Source organism: Amblyomma maculatum, chromosome 2 (genome assembly GCF_055883805.1).
Source record: "Amblyomma maculatum isolate TAMU_Amacu chromosome 2, ASM5588380v1, whole genome shotgun sequence".
NCBI classification, from domain to species: domain Eukaryota; kingdom Metazoa; phylum Arthropoda; class Arachnida; order Ixodida; family Ixodidae; genus Amblyomma; species Amblyomma maculatum.
The window spans coordinates 35,806,787-35,828,665 of record NC_139345.1 but is presented as its reverse complement, the minus strand read 5'-3'; the positions used below and the strand labels follow the sequence as shown (position 1 = coordinate 35,828,665).

The following is a 21,879-nucleotide window of genomic DNA, read 5'->3' as shown; positions in this document are numbered from 1 at the left end:
TCACAACGCAGATAACGCCAAAGGCAGATTTTACCTCCTGGCAGACATACTGCCCGTAATATTCATGTGTGATGCTCAACATGACAGTGGAGACAACATACTTGTGAAGTACTTTGTGTACTTATTATGTATGTCTGATGACAGCAAACTGTGGAAGTTGTCCATAGCCCGAGGAAATTGTCAAAAACCATTGCCTCGACTGATCATCATAAGCCTTGTGTTGTCAATCTCTTACTATCCAGGGGTGGCTACTGCCTGATCCCATCTAACATGGAGTTCTGGCAGGGGCATTCCTCACGCATGCATGACCGTCTTGTGTTCCGAAAGGCCCCAGCCAAGGGAACACGGGAGGCCGCACCTGGCTGGGTCATGGAGAGACTGTACCCTTGAGCTCCATCCGGCTGCCTCCTTTTTAATGTTTCTTGGTTAGCTGTTTATCCCTTTTAGCTGTTTATCACTTTTTCCGTATCATTGCTGACATGAAAGGCAAATTTTATAGGAAAGTAGTGAAGTCTCATGCTTACTCATGTGGAAGAAGCTTGCTGCTGCCAGCTGCAAAAAGAAAAATTCTAAATTGAAGTATGGGTCACTGAACAACAGGGAACTGTGTAGCCATTTCATCACTGACGCTCAAAGTTTTGCACACAAAGTTATGCGCACCACTGCTGCAGAATCAAGCCACAGAAGGAGTACCTTATCACTTTTAACAAATAGCTGAGGAAAGGAGGATGGCAAAAGTTATGGGGGAAAGAGAAAGATACAAGGTTCTCAATGCGGATTTTCAGAAAATAGCAAGGAGAGATAAGAATGCCTTCCTTAACATACAGTCCCAAGCAGTTTAACACCGTTTTTATGTTCACTTGTTATATTAAACAAGTTTTAAAAAATGATGAGGACCAAGGATAATGCACATGCACAGTGTCTGAATGGACTTTAGTTTTTTCGTACTTTCACGGTTTGTTTGTGCTTCACAGAGCACAAGTTTGTACAATTGTTGGGAATACATCTTGGGCTGATGTTGGCACCCGCTTGCAGTTGGGAGAATTCAGTGACTGTCAGAGGCAGCTGGAAAGAAACTACTACTACTATAAGTAGGGGATAGCACCCTCTTGCTTTTTATTTTTGTTTTCTTTGCAGTGATAGTGGGGTACAAATGAAAGCTCAGAAGATCAAACAGCAGTTGATTGGAACTTCGTCCTTTGAACAAAACTTATTGTTTGAGAGGAATGCTGCCCGTAATGCATGGCTGGAAACCTACCAGAAAAAGAGCAATAATGTTCAAGCTCATTAGTCTTAAAGTACTGATGTTCCCCTGTTCTTGTACAGTAGACTGATCTGAGATTATCTTGAGAGGATCTTGTAAATTATTTTAGGTTATCACAAGTTAAGCTAAACATAGGGGCTCAATATATCAGGCTGTGTGCAAGAATGAGTAAACCATTAATGACACAAAGGGGACGAAGTTTCCAAGAAAAACATGCATTGAACACTGAAAAATATTCCGGGAATCTCATATAGCACCTGCGGTCAATCATTCAGTGGTTACTGGTTCTAGCTTTCCTACTATAAAATGATTTTCTTTTGCATAAAGGGACATAAGTGCGAAGTTTGCTATGGCTACTCGCAGTCACAGTTCTTGTGCTTCTAAACAAACAGCTGGTATGACTCAGTTTGGTTTCTGTGTTGGCCTTATCTTTTTTTATTATTGCTCTCAGTATTCCATTGTTTTCATACATAAGGGAATACAGGAATTATGGCTAATATGCCATTTTTTACTGGGGAATGCTAGTCATAGTGGTTTTGCACAGCTTTGCATCAGCCCTTCTGCGCAGGTGAAATGACCTACGGATTTATTTTTGGATAGCATCTGCTAACTAAAAAAGCGTCCCCAAACTGTTTATATAGGGCAGCTGCCTAAATTGTTTCCCTTGCATTTTATGGGGATGAGCTTTTTGTTTTAAGGTTGCATGCGGAAGCAGTTTGCATTTGAATGAATACCGTGGTGCTGAATTTTTAAAAACATGGTTCCTACATATTGTTACGAGTTGAAATCACGCACCAGGGGGCAACACCACTCTGGAACCGATGGGCACCGCCTAACCGCACAACTCAACACTCAATGTCTTCGTCCACACACCAAGACACTTAGTTCACTTGCTGAATGCCAGCATGGTACACCACACAACAATATACTTTCATGGTTGATAGCTTCAAACTTGACTTGGTGAGTCAGGTTTATCTCTTTTAAGTTAATAACTCATGTATTTTTTTACTTGCTTGTTCTAGCTTATATCAGAGCCAGTGTTATTGTGATTACTGATTGCCAAACTGTGTGCAAGCCTACATTAACTCTTTTCTGAATGTATTCAGCACAAAAAATTTGCAGATACCTGCAAAACGTAGACATTACCATATGTTGTAAACAGCCTAGAATTGTGGACATTTTGCATGAGCTGCATTGGAAACTGCAGAGAGAACTGTTCAGAACCTCGCTGCTCCCTCACGGTGTGTAGCACTGTGGACTTCCTGCTAGCCCAGCATCATTCCATTGAAAGTTAAACACCCTCAGGTGACTGAAATCGACTCTAGGTCCTTCGCTACAGCATCTCTTAATTCCTACGTGCAGCTTTAATAAAACCTCTATGCTCTACTGTGGACCCAACATCTTCGAGCCTTCTGGGCAGATATCTTTAGTGTCCAAGCTTATTGTGCCTACCCTGATTTGCTGATGTGTGTTGCAATTGTGTTCGATCATAAGATAGAGTGCTGTAGATGATTTATCAGTAGGTGTAATAACAGATCACAGAGGGTGAAATGTGCAGAATGTTGCATATTAAACTTAGCTGGAGTAAAGACTATTAGGCCAAAATAAAGAGCGAAAATAGTGTTAATTTTTATTTACACATTTTGTTATTGCTCTTTCCATAGTTATCATTTTGCTACTAATGTTATTTTGATGAAAAATAAGATGGCACAAATAAAAAATATAGATTGATGAAATTACATTTTAAAATATTTAAATTTTTTGTTTCTTTTTTGATCAGTGCTGTTTATTTTTTGTCCCGAAGAATCCGAACCAGACAAACTTCTGTCAAACATTTGAGTTTAATTCATTACCAAATAGAAATTTTTATATATATCAGACTGTAATTGAGCAGTACAACATCCAGTTGCGACACAGTGTGTAACTAATTGCGCAGTTTGTTTGTTTTTGGCCAAGATTCTTATGGCACACACTTGAGACTCTTATTTTCAAGTAGCTGGACAAGCACCCAAGGGTTATTGCATGCAGGTTCCTTGCTCATGTTATTCGAGTTTTGTGGTAGATCTCTCATGTGTTTCAGCTGCTTACATTTTCACGTACTGCCTTTTTAGGTCTACACTACTCAGTAGTATATACTTAACAATCATAGGGCTTCCGTGCTTCCATGTGTATAAACTGTCAAGAACATAAAAAACACATTACTGCTTAGGATTCTGGCATAGCGATATAAAATACACACACACACATATATATATATACAGTCGTGCCTCGTTAATATGGACACTTTGGTTTCCGACCAAAACTGTCTATAAAGCGAGTCATCCATAATAACGAGTCATGAATAAAAACAAAAAGGATTTTATTGAGAAAAGAGAGTTGTAATTAACGACTGCTTTTGTACATAACGGTGTGCACTGAACACAAAATTTCACAAAACACCGGCAATTTTGAGTGCATTATCCTTGTCATTGTTGTCTTCAAACAATTGTAGTGCAGTCTGAAGCGACTCGCTTACCATGACACCCGTGATGTTGGGCTTTGTGTTGGTCGAACTTTCGAGCACGAACTCCTCACTTGCCGATGAATCAGCGTCTGATTCTCTACTCACCGCCACTTCCAAAATGTGCTCTTCACTGAGCTAAGTAGCCGTTAAGTAGCCGCTAAGTAGCCGCTAAGTAACTGCTTGAAATTCTCCTGAGGCGAGGAAACAGCTGAGCTGTCGATACTAGTCCCTCGCAGCTTGGATTGACTGAGATGGCTTTTGCCGCTTGTATTCACAGATTTCTTCGCGCCTACGTTCAGCTCTGTTCTTTTGCGTTTAACTCCCGCCATGCCAAAAGCCAGACTTAAGTTCAGGGCTACAGGCTCCAGATGCTGTGCACTTTTTTGCCTAGTTAACCTTTCTGCCTTTCCGTTCTTCTGATTCTTTCTTCTTTTGCCTTGTACTGTTTCTGTAAGGGAGCAAGGGAGTCAAGTTGGCAAGCTGCAATGCAGAGGGCTATCGAACATCCCATCTTCATGGCGCCGTTTTTACGTGTTTCCATAAAACAAACACTGCAAGCTGAAGTACAGTTTAGAACGACGGCTAGCCGACTACGAAGCGCTCAGACCTTGTCAAGGCCGCATCGTTGACTCAAAGCGAAGCCGACATACGGACCGCCTAGTGTGCAAAGTTTGACAGTTCGGCAGCGCAACAGGGACGAAAACCAGGAGCATGAGAGGGAAGCGCGTCCAGGACGGGACGCCCGGTCCCGGTTGCGTGTTCGTACGTCGCCTTTCTTTTGTCGCTCTACTTTGTGAGTGTGTCTTAACTCTCACCGAAAAGCGTTAACGGCTTCATGGAACACACATTGCGCTTTGGGAAAGAAAACATCAGTTCCCACCGCCACTGTAGGCATTTGTCTTTCTTCCTGTCATTTCTTTCTTACGCTTTTACCGGCCTCTCTGTTCACGTTCAGCAGAATTTATTGCAACTTATGTTGCTGTTTTCCCGACTGCGGCGGCACTTCCGCTGCACCCAGAAATCTCCTGGTTCCCCCCTTTTGGGGTCTTTCTTACGCTGACCCTCGGTTTGCTGTGTACGTTCTTCTCCCCCCGCCCCTCCCCCTTCCCTTAGAACGGCGACACGCCCGCTTTGGTTATTTCCAACCCCACAGGACTCGTTCAGGCATCCCGCCGTATCGGCTGTCGCGTAGGTTCGCGGGCGGCGTTCGGACTCCTCTGCTTTTTTTCAAGCACTGTCCATATTAACGAGACAAAAATACATGGGCCCAAGTGGGGCGCGTTCATTCTTCCCCTGTCCATTGTCCGGACAGCGAGTTTCCATATTAACGAGGCATAAATACATTGAAAAGGTTTCGTCCCCAGAAAAACTGTCCATAATTCGGGTCGTCCATATTAACGGGGGTCATATTAACGGGGCACGACTGTATATATAGGTACTGTTGCCACTGTTCCTTTCTCTGCTGGTGGATCTTTGCATGAACTTGATGGAAAATAGTTTGTGAGATATTGTTGTCTTATAATAAATTTTGTACTACCTTATACAAAATTTACGCTGCTGCATGTATTCTATGATGCGACATAAAAACACATTTGTGATGTCACTGAGTGTACATTTCATTTGCACGTCAAATTTGTTTAGTTTTTCTATTAAATCGACTCAAAGCACCTTTGCAATGTATGTGAACAAAAATAATAGGTCATGCATAAAGTAAACAGAATGAAGTAAAAGTGAATGTGTCTACATTGAAGGGTAAATTGTGGCCATGTTGTTCAGACACCCTTGTCATATTTTCAGTGCTACCTACAGGTGCTAATTCTTGCCCTTCCAACTGCACATAACATTAATGAGCACATGAAAACCTCTCTGCGAGTGGAGCACAGTGTCTTCAATATGCAAAAGTAAATTTGAATACAAATGGACAAATGGCCAGGCCTAGTCAAGCACTTTTCTTTTGCATTGTGTTCACTTACTTTATGCCACACTAGCCTGGTCTCATACGAGTGGTACGTCGGCACATTGCTACTGGAGTTAATGACAAAAACTCTGCATTCTAATGCTTGCGTTCAGTAAATCTGGTGCATTGAGGTGCACTGACATAGTTGTAGCAGTGCAGTGTGTTATCGCTGCATTTATCCAGACGTCTTCCAATATTTTGTCATGGATCAACATATTCCGCATACATGGGAATATTTTAGGTGAAATATATAATTGCTTGAAATAATGTTGTGTTAGGCAGGTGTTGTGCCAGTTATATCGCGGTAAGTAGAACACTTGTTTGGGCTAGTTGGTACATTTTGAATCAAAAATAATATGACGCAACGGATGAGGACAAAGAAGGCAAACTGATGACAGGACTAGCGCTTTAGATAAATATGTAGTCTCCACTGCGAGTCAAACCACTATCCCTCCAAACCCCAGAGGAGCGCGCTAACCACTACTGCACGCCGAGGCGCTAGTCCTGTCGTTTGTGTGCCTTCTTCGTCCTTGACCGTGGCGCTGTATTATTTTTGATTCAAAATATTTTGGTACTTGCCCCCTTTGTTATTGAAGCTTGTAGCAAGTTTTTGTAATGAACATGCTACTGTATTTAGCCGAAAGAATTTGTTGGAGCAGTATATTCCCAAAAAGATTGTTTCAGTTGTATTGTGCGATATGTGCATGTAGCAGTTGGCATTGAGCGGCCAACTTCTGATAGATGTGCTTATTGAATGGAAAGGCAGAGAAGCCGGCTAAAACATTGAGCATCTGGCCTGCTACTCTTGCCCCAAGGAAAAGGAGGTGAAAGAGGGTCGTGATGGGTGACGATGCGATGAGTAGAGATATGACATAAATATACAGGCACAGTAATTAATCTCACAAGTCCGAGTTCTGTCCCATGTCGCTCAAGAAACGGCAAAATCCCGCATCGCCTGTAGAGCTTTCCACTTGTCCGGCCAATGACATAGTAGTAAATCCTCCGAGAGATTCCTGCTGCGACTTCTGAGATGCCTGGGCCACCAGCCAGATTGGCAGCTATTTTTTCTACAGCCTTACCTAGAGGTCTCTGAAACATAAAGTAGCACGAAAGACAGGACACGGGGAAGATGCGTGTCCTTCACTCACTCCAGTCCTTCGCATACTTTTGTTTTTACAAGATGTCATACTAGCTACCCCCTATTGCATACTCCTAGAAGCCTCTCTTTTGCATATTATGCTAATATTGTTAGCTTAGCTATTACAATTATAATTTGTTAAAGCTCTTAGAGGAAATGGTAGAAGAATGCAAGTTTGATTTTCTTTGTGTGATTGCTTTTTACATCACTTGAACCCATAACTTCCTTTTGAGATGCACACAGCTTTGGTGACTGAAGAGCTGTGCATTTAAGCCTTCAGCTGGGAAGACAAAAGGGCTAATAAAAGCAGGGGCCAAGTGGCACAGACAGGCTGGATGATCTGGCAATGGCAGCAGAGTTTAAACGAGACATCTGTTATTTGAAAACAGTACTGCTATGACAGCTTGGCACAGAATTATATTGTTCAGTTCCTGAATGGCCTTTTGTTAAGCTGCACATGTACATTGGAACAGGTGCTTCTAATAGCTTTCTGAATGAAAAGCTTTTTGAGTGGACAATTTTTTCAGAGCTACAGTAGTAATTGACTTCATTTAATAATTAATCTGAAAGTCAGGGGCCAATTTGATCTTGCTTTTGTACAAGGACAGATGGTACCACATTAATGTTAATAATCATTACGAGTTAACTTGCAGCCATAAACCTGTTCCATTAGTTCACATTAGGCACTGAGTGTTGTACAGGTCAAACGACCAGATAAAGTCACTGAATGTTAGAATGGCTGAATATTCCTGCTAGCCACATATTGGAAAAGATAGCAAGGCCATGTGTGCTTCCCTGCAAATTTTTCGCAGCATAATGTTTGGTCATGTTAATATGCTGTTTTTATGAAGTAGACAAAAATAAATGCACATCTGTTGCACTGTGTAGGCTGTATTCATCATGCAACCATATATCGGCATGCACAAGGCTGAATGCTGAGAGAAGTTTATTTATCAGACTTGCGCATTATGAGGAGCTTGAGAACCAAACAAACGTTATTCGTTCACAGGTGTTCTTTACCAGGTAAAACAATAGATGGCCATGCTTACAAGTGTAAAATGCATATATGAAATAAATACATTTTGCATTTTTGTTATCCAATTTCAGTTGTATGATGAAGGCTCACATAGTCTGTGCAGGTGTAGCTGTTAGCAGTGATTGCATTGTCCACCCACTGTTGTTAAATATAGTTTACAGCAAAATGCCTGAATGCATTAAAAGGTTGGGCAAAGTGCCAGTGTATGATTATTTTCTGGTTTATACTTACCTGCAAAAAAAGGTGTTCCATAGTTGTTTGTTTGGAAGTTTCATTGAAATTTAAATTTTGCAGACTTCTTACATAGAGCCTTAGCATAAATGAAGGCCTCACACAAGTGAAAATTTTATATATTTTAAAACTTGTATAAGGAACCTTTGGCCACCCAGCAAAGTGAAATTTTTAAATCGTGGATCGACTTGGGAATGATAGGCATTTCATGCGTTGCTATTTTTGGCACTTGTCGCATAGACCTGTCAGGAATTCTAAGGATGTATTTCTTTGGGACACAAATTTCATGAAAGGATTCAGCAGTATATTTGTGCTAACTTTGAGAATAACTAGTGCCCAGAAGTGCATATTAGCTTTGACATGTCAGCCTTTTTAGTTTGAAAAATAACTTATTAAAGCATAGCAATCTTGAAAATGAGCTCAAGGCCAGAGTGCAGCACGTGTCTCCGATGTGACGACAAGTTTTAGTCACAGTGTCATTTATATATGTCGATTCGGAGGCTAAGTTTGTCTGCTTGAGTCGCTATTCTTGCCACCAACACTCGCTGACAAGCCGTCTCTTGGGATCCACATTGTCGAGTGTTGAAATGTAGACATCCTTTAGTTGCGAAGTTAAAAACAAACGGACCGGTATTTGGTCTGCTCGTATTGCACATAGCTCAGCTTCAATTTTCATGCGCATGACATGTTGGAGCTGCTCGCTGGTCAATAACAAAAATCATAATACTTGACCTTCCCTTTGGTCACTGTGGTAGAAATCTGCTGGATGGAATCGTTGAAAAAGGGGAAAATGACAGAGGGTCTGATGCAACGGGCTGATTGAGAGAAATGCACTTTTAAGATGTTTATCCATTTTACCCCTTCTCTTTCGATTGTGTCCCGTTACCTGGAAGTCCTGCCAAAAAATTTTGCTTCATTTTGGCATGGTTTTCTAGCTCCTTCATGATTTCTTTACGCTTTTACATTGCTATGTTGTAAACGTATCGTCTTATATAATGCGTCGCGTCAGCCCAGCTGATTATGTTAGGCTTGCTGAAGCGCGCTCGCTTTCAGTGTCACTTTCCCTCTCTGCCCACTCGGAAGGATGCCTCAGCTGCCTAGCTAGGGGGCATCACTGCACCCACCTTGCTATCAAGAGATTTTACACCTCTGCCGATACTGATTCTTTTTTGCCAGAGTGCGGTTCTCGCGCTCGTCTCACTGCATACGCCAAAGGCTTCACTTGGCGGCCACGCAGATACACACGCCAGCGTCTTTGCGTAGTGCCACACAATCTATTTATGTCATAAAATTAGATCCTTTGCTAGTCTTTGACATCTTAAAACACTAGAAAATTAAGCCCCCTCTTCACTATCCGGATGCTGTGATGCAGCTTACTGTTCGACCTGTTTTGAGATAACCTAGGACAATTTTTCATGTAACACAGCACTGCCATTACCTTTCATTACACTACTCCCATATTGGCTCATTTTTATATGTATATATTTCAAACCAAGTTGTCGATTAATAAATTTTACAAACTGTTTTGCCTATGATATCAAATCCTGCTTATTCGGCGATGTATAATGTTTTGACGTCGAACTCAAAATTAAGAAAATAATTAGCTAATAGCTAAATAATAGTCTTCTCTGCCTACCGCCATGAGCATGATGTCTGCCACACCGCACTGTCCGAATGCACAGATCTGCCACATTATCTTAATGGTATTGACACCAGACTTTCGTTGTATGTTTCCTGCCTTGCAGTGTACTGTGTAAACATTAAAACAGTAGAAGCAAAAGGTGTTATGCATTTGTTCTTTGTGCACAAGACAATATAATACGTTACTATGCAAAATTCACTAGATCTTTGCTTTTTTTTTTCTTTAGCTTTTAGCCATGCTTTCGTAATTTTAGTAAAGTGTTTTATGCTTTATAATGATGCATGGAGGTATTACACGAATCACCGCGTTCTCCGTCATGCTCGGGTTGCATGTGCTTGGGGATAGGAGGGATGACGAGATGGGAACGTAGGTTTAAAGGTAGGGAGACCCCTGGGTAGGGTGGAGGATCGGCGTTATGCCTAGCTGAGAGTAGAGTGCGGCCTACCGCGGTACCCGACAGTCGAGTCAGCTGTGCGGTTAGAGTGGATTCTGCCAGCTCCTCAAATGTGAGGTTGAGAAGTCGGGTAGTAGAGTTGCCGGAGGGTAGACGGAGGGTGACCTTTGTGCAGGTAGAGGAATGTAGGGAGGCAGGGGAATGTGTGCGCCGTGCGTCTCTTGATGTAAACTTGTGTGAGGCAAAGTGTGTTCCGTTCTCTCAGACCCGCGCGCCGGTTCGCCACGCGCCGGATTAGATGAACGGCTTGCTGGGTTTGGGCTTGTAGAGCTTGGATGGTGTCTGCGCTCTGTGGGAGTGAAGGTTGAGGCCAAAGATGCGAATCTTGGAGACTATGGGAATAGGGCGATGGCCTAGCGTGAGTGAGATGGGTGGTTTGGTGGGGTGGTAGAGGCTATAGAGTTCTGATTTGGAAGGGGAACAGGCTAAGCCGCGCGCGCGAAAGTACGAGTCTATTATGTTGAGGGCCGATAGTAAGTTGTGTTCCATGTCGCCATCACTGCTTCGGTTAGCCCTGACAGTTATGTCTGCCTATAAGCTGAAATGTATGTCGGGGACATGGGCGAATTGGTGGGGGAGTTGGAGAAGGGCTATATTGAAGAGGATAGGAGACAGAATAGCACCCTGAGGTGTTCCCCGCGCTCCCAGTGAGGCACCGGAAAGCTGGTGGTTGCTCAGGGTGAGTGTGGCAGTGCTTTCGGAGATGATGCCGCGGATGTAGCTGTATGTACATTCGCGGGCCAACGTCAAGGACGTGGAGGCCTTCTAGGTTGGCTGCGTGAGTAACGTTGTCAAATGCTTTGGTTAGGTCGACACCGAGGATAGCCGTAGGGGAGTCAAAAATGTGATGTTTGAGTTGTAGAAAGACACCCTGGGTGAACAAGCCCCAGCGGAAACCAAACATGCACGAAGGCACGAGGTTGCTGCAGATACCGGCTGAGCCGGGTCTGGAGGACATGATCCGGTGTCTTGCCCACACTGGACATAAGGGAAATGGGACGCAGGTTAAGGTGAAGAGGTTTGCCGAATTTGGGAATGAAGACTTGATGATGATTCGTATCGGGCGGGCACCATCATAGAGTTAATACAAAGACTCTAGAGGGAAAGCTGCCCGTTCAGCCAATGCATTCGAGGAGTGACCGCGTGATTGCCGCCATCATCACACTGTTTAATGGTTGCCAGATGAGTTTTACTTGCTAAATCAGGCGCATGAAGATGGTTTGAAGCTGGCAACGTATATCGTGGGAAGATGGCGGCGTGCAGTTAACTGGCGGCTACTGTGCTACTGTAAAGTAGGTGCTGTAAACAACGGCAGAATCGTCGCGTCTGGAGCATTTCTGGTGGTATGTTGCGTCGCGTACCTACTGTAACATCACATAGGTGTCCTGCCTCTTCTCAGTTGTTATCGTAAGGCCGGCTATCCCTGCGATTGTTACGCGCTTCGCATGCATTTCGTCTGCCGAGGACACATGCATCTCTGTGCCCGATCACCTGAAAACACGTCAGAAATTTGCTTTGGCGCAAGACGGCGACCACAGTATAATAAAAAAAAAAACAGTGACGAATTCCACAGCAACGGCCCTTTTTGGTCTATCCGGGATGGCTATAGTGCTGCATACAGTAAATGTCAAAGGGTGCTCGTTTGCGTTTACTGTTGATTTGTCTTGTGTGCGTAGAAACAAAGACAGGAAGGTTTTTGTTCACGTACACTCCTTGCAGTCCATAGTTTCGACTCTCACGCATACCTATCCTTGTAGAAGGTATTATTATGAACACCTATTATAAAATTTGCAAATATAAAAATCGGCACGTCTACTCACACGTGAAGCGACATGCCGGATCCTTTTATAGCTGTTGCCTTGCATACAGCGCAGGAAGGCGCCATCGCGATGCATGAAAGAGCAAGCACCTGTTATAAACTTTTCGTTTCAAGTGTCTGACCTCGCGGCGCTCGAAAACTGAAATTTGAAACCGAAACTCAAAGGGCGTCTGCTACGTCTGCTCGCGAACATGGTTTTCAATCGTTCTACATCATTCCTTTACGATCAAGAAGGTGCCTGAAAGATCATATAATGTGCTTGAAACTTGAAAGCAATGCATAGAAATTTCCTACAGTTGTGTTATCTGCAGCGGCTTTGAAAACTTTTGTTCAAACCTTTATTCATTTTTGACGCAGTGAGCGCAAACTGTGCTGGCCACAATGACAAATTTGATAATGGCGACGACCAGTGGGAAACTTGTTTCCCTGCCCAGCTTTCCCTCTAGAGTCTTTGTATTAACTCTATGGGCACCATGTTGGCGCCGCAGTCGTAAAAAAAAATTCATAAACAATACAAAGTACCGTAGACACAACACCACACTTAACTCATACACTCACACACACATACACAAAAAAAAAATTAAAAATTACGGCTTGCGTATTGCTGTCCACCACTCCGTGAGTCTCCTTTTGGACGCCTGCACTAAGGGAGTTCTGTACGCGCCACTCTCGCCACCAGCCGGATAACCCGGAGGACAGTCCGGCGGGTCAAAATCGAGCGATGATGATGATGATTTATTGACTCTACCCTTCGTATCGGGCGGGCACCATGTTGGCGCCGCAGTCGTAAAAAAAAACATAAACAATACAAAGTACCATAGACACAACACCACACTTAACTCATACACACACACACACACACACAAAATTTAAAAAAAAAAAAATTACGGCTTGCGTATTGCTGTCCACCACTCCGTGAGTCTCCTTTTGGACGCCTGCACGAAGGGAGTTCTGTTCGCGCCACTCTCGCCACCACCCGGAGGACAGTCCGGCGGGTCAAAATCGAGCGCCCGCGCGAGTGTAGCGCCCTCTGGGAGCAATGTTTTGAGGCATGCGCACCGCAGCACTACGTGCTCCATCGTCTCGGATTCAGCACCGCACAGCCGACACAATGTGCATGTAATAGTCTCATCGTACCGGCTACGGTGGGCAAGCGTTTTAAGGGCTCCTGCTCTTGCTTCAAAGAGCAGAGCACTGCCGACGCTGTTGTCGTATTGATGCTCCTGAGCTATGTTCCGCTTGTGGTTCCGGTAGAGAGTCAGGGTGGTCTTGCCTTCCATGCTGGCGCACCACTGTAGGCGTTCGGCTTCCACCACTCGCTCTCGCACTTCGGCAGCCCACTTTCCAGCCGTTTCTGCCGCTACGGGGTCCTTGAAAAATCCGAACTTTTTTTCGAGCTGGTAGATCCGGGCCGTCCAACTCGTTCTAATGCATGTGGCCGACAAATATTCGAACACTCGGCGTGCCCAGCGCTCCGGTGCCATAAAAATGAGGCGACCGCGGTATCCCAGCTTGCTCGTTGCCTCCCGGGCCTCGAAACTGGACCACCCCAGGTCTCCTTGTACTGCCTCGTTCGCAACCCTACAATGGCAGCCCAGTGCTACTCGCCCCACTTCACGCTGCCGCCGCTCCAGCCAGTTGCGCGTTGTCGCCGAAAAGCAGACCACTGCGTTCGCAAATGTGAGCCCGGGGACGTGGATGATCTTCCACAGGTCTCGCACCATGACGAATCTGTTGCAGCCCCATAGGCAACGTCGGCGGAGTATTGCTTGGGCGCGCGTAGCTGCCTTTCGCACCGATTCTTCCTGGAGGCTGCAGATTCTACCACTGGTCGAACAGAGTTTCACCCCGAGGTATTTGTACTCCGTAAGTACTGCCAGCCTCTCTTTACCAAGCATCAGCTCTGCTTCCTCTTTGGCGTGCCCTGCAAAGCGGACGACGGCCGTCTTTTTTGCACTGAATTTAAGTCCCAGGGAGACAATTTCCGAATTGCAAATGTTTAGCATGGCTTGCATTTCCGCTGGCGATTCTGCCATGATGACCACCCTGGGAGCAATGTTTTGAGGCATGCGCACCGCAGCACTACGTGCTCCATCGTCTCGGATTCGGCACCGTACAGCCGACACAATGTGCATGTAATAGTCTCATCGTACCGGCTACGGTGGGCAAGCGTTTTAAGGGCTCCTGCTCTTGCTTCAAAGAGCAGAGCACTGCCGACGCTGTTGTCGTATCGATGCTCCTGAGCCGCGAGCATTCGTTGAAATAGTTGGTTAGCTGCATGGCCTCCGAGATCACCCTCCGCATCTCGGAGGCCATGTTAGCTGATGTAAGGGGAATCAAGGTTGCGGAGCTGAGGACGCGTTGAGGCGCTGGCATTCTGTCCTGATTTCCGCACTAAGATGAATGCCCGTTCCGAGTGATTGTCAAAAAAAAAAAAGACACTTGGTAAAAATCCGTAGCATTATTTCTACAAGAAAAAGCTGCTGGCCATAGATGACCCGTTTCTAGTTAAAAATTCAAAAGACGTCATTCACTTCCTGCAAAATAACCAGAGTAGATTCTTTTTAGGTTTCTCCGTCTATGTAAAAGATCTGTATTATTCAATCCCTCACGCTGAATTGCTCCAATGTGTTAGCGAGTGCGTCGACCAGCATGGCAGCGTAGCTTTTCAAAATGCCAGTAGCATTTCAGTTAGCGGCTTTCTCGAACTACTGTTTAATTATTTCACATCCACCCACACTGAGTGGAACGTACGGCTCGCTCTTCATGCAAAAACAGGGTATCTGTATCGGTTCATGTATCGCCCCCATCTTGAGCGATCTGTACCTTGTCAAGCACGAAAGAGCACTCAGCACAAAGCTAAATATAATTCACAGGTTCTCAAAATCTTCAGATACGGGGATGCTTATCTAGTATTTTTAGACAGTCACGATGATAAAGTCTTACTACAGGTTGACAGTGTTTTGGCAAATTTCAATCAATGCTTATATCCATTGACTTTAACGTATGAAATCCCGGAGGACGGCTTCATTCGCTTTCTTGAGCTCGGGTCGTGGTTTTCTCCAGAACTCGTGTGCTGGTCCTCTGAGCCAAGAGCCAACCTTACGATTCCGCCGATTCCAAGCTAATTAAGAGAAGCATATAGTGCAAGCCGCCTTTAATAACGCGTTAACTAAATCCTGTGAGCACTCTTTAGAAGAAAGTTTTCAGACTCAAGCTCAGAGATTGCTTCAATCCAGATACCCGGCAATACTTCTTTCTTCAATAACCGAGAAAATGCTCAGCGCCATGCAAAACCAAAAGTCCATTCCATCGAAAGAAAAAGATCGGAACAAGAAATTTACTGTCATTCCGTACATTCACCAGGTATCCCACAATTTGAAAAGAATTGGGAAAAAAGTAGGAACAGAGGTAGTTTTTTTCTGCACCTCACCACCTTTCCAGACTTTTTTAGCGCGTTAACAAGCTAGCCGGATGAAGGAAACAATGCACAACAAAGCATAAAGAACCGTTTGTCCCATTCCACAGGAGTTGTCTATTCTATTCCTCTTTCCTGCGGCAAAGAATACGTTGGGCAGACCGGTCGCTGTGTAAATAAAAGACTACAGGAGCATAAATTGAACCTAAAAGACAAAAAAATCAAGCAACTTGGCAATACACTGTCGAGACTGCTCACCCTGTAAGAGCGACCCTCCAAAATTTGCGAACACCAGAATCTTGGCAAGAAACAAGAACCTCGTACTGAGATTGCGATACGGCTACTGGGATGGCGATTCGGTTTCTGAGATTGCGAGAGATTGCGATGCTTCTACCACGGCCGCTCGATGGAAGTGCACAGTGCGCTTCCATCTAGCGGCCGTGCTTCTACTGAGATTGCTATATCTGTCTTGTAAGTACGCTTGCGTGTCCAGTTCCTTCTGTCAATTTTAAATGCGCAGATCAAAAGCGCCCAAAATAAAGTTCAGCGTAGTTGTGTGTGTGTCCCTAGTCCTTTTGTCCTTGTCTGCCAGCGCTGCGACACCATAACACTTGAGCCCCATTTGATGTGTTGTTGAGTATGCGGCCAGGTCGCCATGTGCGAGGGTAACCTCATATAACTTGGGTGGCATTAAATTCCCCACTTATTAAGAAGTCGGAGTCTCGATATCATGTTGAAGTAAAGTGCATGAGCGGCTTGAAAAGCGTGTACTCTGTAGACGGATTACAAAAATTTAGAATGGACAACGGTCGAGATGAGTGATCAGTGTACAATGTAAACGCCGTGAGGTGACATTCAAGACGGGAGGGGACCAGAGGGGACGTCGATAGCCTCGAATCAGAGATCCCGACGAATATAAGTGTTCATCACTAATGGGGCACAATCGCTGTCATGGGCTGCAGGCAGGGAACGGTAGCCGGAATACCTTTAAGAGCACGCGATTCCTGAATGAGAATGACGTGGGGCTGCGAGGGTAAAGTCAGGAGCCATTGGATAAGGATCGTGCACTGACATCGCACAATACAGGGGCCCCTCGCTTTCCGTCTCCATCGAAAAGCGGCCACCGCTGCCGGGATTCGACAGCGCCTCCTTTGTTTTAGCAGTCGAGCGCCGTCGAGAGTTCGATTGGTACTGAAGTTTCTGCTATTCCATTGTACAATGTGCATGTTATTGTTCGCAGCCAATCTTAAGCTACGTTAGCACGCTTCTCGGGGTGGACGCATCGGAAGAGGGGTCCGGTTTGCAATAGTAGGACTTAGCGGTTTTCCCCCACTCTTTTCTTCAAGCTGCCGCTGCGTCTTTGGTTCATGGCTCAAAGTTTTTTCAACTATCCCCTGGCCATTTCTTGGCATCTTGACAGCTTTTCGGTCGGAGCGAGAGAATGAGCGGACCAGGAGGATGGACATGAAGGTACACTCCACTTTTAGATGTGGGAAATGTCCATCTAGCCGGGCCTTTATGCGTATATTGCGATTGCATAGCTACAGCGCAATTACGTTGACATAAGCTATCCAACGAAACATGACTTGATGTAGATAAAGTTCAGTTTTTAAGCACAATAAACTTAGTGAGATTAATTGCGGCGCGTAATTAATAAATCACAATAACTCGGCATAAGCTATCCAACGATATTAAATTTATATTACTATTAGCGAATTTTAGGATAGCGGCGACCTTATCAGTTAGGAGGATTGCTATTTTTCTTATCCCTCTGATATATAGTGTCCCACTATCCTAAAATTCGCGGCTATTCTCGACATGAGCTTCACATATTTTGCTATAGCTTGACACGGAGCTTTGACATTGAGGCTGAGCAGAAGGTCACGAGGACGCAGTCCGCTAGTGCTCGGCGAATACATTGAGTAGAGCTGACGCTTTAAGAAAAAGGAAACAGGCCGCCGACCACGCCCCGCTTTGCCCGCGTCACTTGAGCGAGACCAGTGAAAGAGCACACCCAGATATGCCCCGTTGACGTAAACCGAACGCGCGGTGAGGTGTTGCCGGTTGCGAGCAGAAATTTAGTTGTTTTTTTTTTTTTTTTTTGTTAATACAGGATGCAAACAGAGCTTTTAAACTTCACTGAATGCTCACCAGGGTCACCCTTACCGCTGTTTTGCATTGGAATGTGACCATATATATTTTTTCAGGGTCCGTTTAAGACGGCATCTCCCACTTGCGTTGTGTGCGCTAGCATGCCGAAAATCCGGCGGTTTCAAACACTTGCCTCCTGCCATCTGGCACATTGCGAGTCACCTGTAACCGGCGAAGGCTAGTACATGGAAGAGCCAGCTGCCACCTGCAGCGGTTTGTAAGTGGAAAAATGGAGAGAGAGAGAGAGAGAGAGAGAGAGAGAGAGAGAGAGAGAGAGAGAGAGAGAGAGGTCCTCCTCTCTTCTCTTTTAGAGGAGAAAAGGGATTCACTGGAAGGTGGCTGCATGGGGATTAGACCGATCAGACACTTTAACCAATTTTATGTTTGTGCTGTTTGTACTGCTTGAGTGTGGTAATGCGTGGAAACTCATCGCGTGTGCGCAACTAATGGTGATTGAAGTGTCCTCCAAGTTTTCGTCTTACGGTTTCATGCACAACTTCCGTTCCATTTGTTAATGGCGATGGCATTTCTTCCTGCAAGCACAGTTCTAAGGACGAATTTTTTTGCAGTACTGGTGAATCGAATGATATGATGCACTTCGACGACACAGGAGCTTATGCCGTTGAATCACACATACATACAAAGAAATGAAAATTGCATTCTGAAATAAATATCAAAACCAGTGAACCGAAATTTGAAACTTGGAAAAAAATAGAAAAGTCCGAACTATGCATGAAGCATGAACTTTGCGGCGCACAATAACCGGAGTCCTTTCGGTAAGCGTACCACGCAACGCTTCGGTTTGAGTGAAGCAGCGGTAATGCGGGTCGAAGGGTAACTATGCGGCTTGTTCACTTCATGCTTTTCGTGCACGCCCACGACGACACGATGCCGGTTCGCAGAATTAGATTAGAGCGCGCCTCTAATAAGGTCAGCATTCAAGAATCTAACCCAATATCATTCGGGAACTTGTGCCTGATGTTGCGATAATTCCGGCTACAAAAGAACATGCAGCGAGCGATGGGGACTATGTATCCGGGCGTTAATTACTCTGCCTGATTCGACGACAAATGAAAGCGCTAGTGGAGTGCGTGTGGACTTTTTTTTTTTTTTTTTTTTCGTTCAGTGTTGAGCCGGTTGAAGGGCGGCGAAAGGCAGTTTCGCTCCTGACAGAGAGAGACCAAATTTCTTCTTCATCGGAGCTTCGGCGTGCGCTGAACGCCGCAGAGAGCAGCAGTTCACGCCTGGTGGCGCTTTGATTGTGCCTGCGCAATGAGATTAGGCCCGGTCGCGCGGGCCGCTGAAAGGGCCCGTAACGAGAGGCGCCTGATGCGATTTCGCGGGCAGCGAAGCCGTGGCGCATCGCGACGCCCTTGGCTGGATCACCGTGGTCCGACGGCGTCACGTACAATGGACGCCCTGATTTGGCGCCACAAGGGCGCAATCAGCCTTCGCGCGCTCGCAGCCCGCGACAGGAACTCGTAGGTGGCGCTTGTCTCTCTCGAGTGTACCGTACTTGCACGTCCTCAAGCCACCGCCTCTGTTTCTCGCAGCACGTTTGTCCAGCGACACTATATCGGTAGCTCGCGTACAGTCTTTGTCAAAAGTTCAGAACCCAGGGGGTTTGCTTCAGTCACACCATGGAGCTCGTATACGGCATTGCAATGTCCTAAATCTATTAACGAGGACTTACATGGATGCTAAATGAGTGCTACTACACAACTCAGAAGGGAAAAACCTGTGCATACAAACTACCTAGGCGCAACTGCCTTTAAAAATTACTTTTGCTCCCAACGTACAGGCATACTGCGTAATTGTCCCCTATATTGTGCAGGGGAGGAGGTGAAGGGTGGCTGTTCCTGGCCCTACAGGGCTGGGACGGTAGGTCAACGCCGCTTGCGGTGGGCCCTGGCCAACCACCGAATTTTATCTGTTGTAGGCCGTCATTGCACCCGCCACCGGCGCGCGTCTTTCTCTTCCTCTTCTTTTTCTTTTTTTCTCAACTTTCTCCTGTCCGCACGAGGCAGCGGAGGTGGCTCAGCTACAGAGCCAGTAGCAGGCCCGTGCATTTTCTTTTCCTTCTTCCTACAGCCACAACAACAACTATATTGTGAACGTTGGAATGTTGGGACCTCCCGCGATGTAGTTTGTGATAACACTTACGTATATAGTTTGGCTTTTTAATGAGATTTTTCATTCTACACAATGAATTATACTGCAGGCATAAATACGCCGGAGACAGGACACAGAAAAGAAGCAGACAGATGCAACTTCTGATATCACTTCACAGGGTCCAAATATGACCTTCACCCAATTTAGGTTAGGTGTCCACCGAGAAGTGAGTAGATATTGCGCCTTCATTTCCCGGAGAACCAACTTAATGAAAAATAAATTTAACAACAATCGTTGAGTGAAAAGGCGGTATTAAATTCTCGATCGCGTCTCCTCCGAAAGCGAAGCTTGAGCGTCCCGCTAATTTAAACCGTGTGCAACCTTGCCTAACCGTGCAAAACCATGCTTAATAAAGCTTACGCTCGGATCGCTGTGTTGTAACCATGCTTAAACACCCAATTTTTTTCTTAGCGGAGAAGCACCTTACGGCCATGGCGACCTTCACGTTCTATTTCATCGTCGATAAGTTTCGCTGGGTATTTTGTTTAATCAAGGTCAGCACAGTAACGGTCAAAATCGCGGTTGTCCGAGGATATTCATTTGAAACGAATAGGCTGCCTCTGTGTGGGGTACGACGCCTCCCACTGGGTTTCTGGTAGAGGCTGGTGTTAAATAAGCTTGCCGTCGGTTAGACACTGTCACGTCTAAAAAATGATGGTGGCTGGAAAACGGGCAAATGATATAGACAAATGTACTTTTTTAATACATTATACGATTCTTAAGAGCGCTGGTTCAAAATGTTGGTAAAATAAGGACAGTATCTTCGATAAGTTCCTTATAGTAAATGTGTTTTATTGGGTGTTTAGCAAAAAAGTGGCCTTCCAGCAAGCCGGTAAATATATTAGCCTAGTTAAGACCAATCCATGTTCGCATCGAAGTGCCGTTAATCCGGTCATGATGTGAACCAATAAATAATGAAAAACATCTAGTGCTAGCTTTAAAGAAATAGCTTTTGTAAGACTTTCGGCGTCTCTCATAGCCTGAGTTGCTTTGTGACGTTGAACACCACAAATCAAACCAGTGTAGGGCTGTCAATATCCGTTCGAAAGTTTTGCCTTTCTTTCGCAAAGTTGCATAACTGAACGGATGCCGTTTGTCCCGTTACAGTGAGGGATGTTGGTGTTCAGCGACGCAACACCTAGGATAACAAACAATATACCTCGAGGGTTGTTGTTGTCAGTTAGGTTGGTCAGGAAGTTCGTACTGTCCTTCATGAAGAACTCAAACATGGGATAAATTATTTTGATGATGGTGTCAACGTAGCCTGAAAGCTCCTCAGCCACAGTTCCGGAGATGATAATGCGCCCAGGATTGTTAGAATTATGATTACAAGGGAATAAATAAAATCTATCTGGTACACCCTGAGCCGAATGAGCGATTAAAGCATGTGTTTATTATTTTTTTTTTTTACTTTGTCACCCATTTTTAGGTAAGCATGAATTTCTTCCGGGACGGATAAAAATGATTGGCTGGATCGGTATCCAGTAGACGCTAGAATGAGTTGTCTGCGAGCTTCTTTACAGTTTTTGCGATGCAACCAGTTTTGTTCATAACGACTGCAGCGCCTCCCCGTTTTTTTTTATTATTATTTTTTTTTTCCAATATGCCGGTCCGGAACGATAGGCTTTTAATAGCTATAGTTTCTCTGGGGGAAGGGTTACGACTGAACTTCACTGTTGTAAGTTTGTAATAACATATTTTTTTCTTCACTGATTTATGGACCCTATCAAGGTTGTTTTTTAGTGGTGTGGGAGTGAGGGGGGAAATTGGATGCGACGATTTTTTTAACGTAATGTAACGACCATAGCTTTTAGTAGGCCTATATGTAGCTTAATTCAGCACTTACAGTCTTAGACCTGCTGCCTGCGGAACTGGTTGAAAGTGAGACGACGACTGGCCATTTGATTTCCGCAGATAGTGCTGGTGGCAAAATTGTTACGATAGGCATATCTGGGCCCGTATTCAGGGGTTGCGTCGTTATCGAAAGTGCCGCTATCTCCTCGACCTCGAGTCATCTGATTGGTGGAAACGTCGGGACATGATGTTGCCACCTCTTCTGTCTGGGTTCCAACGTTTCGACCAATCAGATGACTC

At 45.0% G+C, this 21,879-nt stretch overlaps 1 protein-coding gene across 4 annotated transcripts in view; it reads left to right on the top strand.

Moving 5' to 3' along the window:
• LOC146198351 (uncharacterized) overlaps nucleotides 1–21,879 on the top strand; it is a 48,727-nt gene that overhangs the window by 7,131 nt on the left and 19,717 nt on the right. The window contains exon 8 of one of the 4 annotated variants that reach the window (XM_084593820.1): nucleotides 4,223–9,985. The exons of 2 other annotated variants lie outside the window; for them this stretch is intronic. In XM_084593820.1, coding sequence (XP_084449946.1) covers nucleotides 4,223–4,310 — 88 coding nt within the window. In that variant the 3' untranslated portion in view covers nucleotides 4,311–9,985. Of the gene's footprint in view, nucleotides 1–242; nucleotides 9,986–21,879 lie in introns of those variants that run through there. One more of the 4 variants, XM_084593819.1, reaches the window with a different exon arrangement.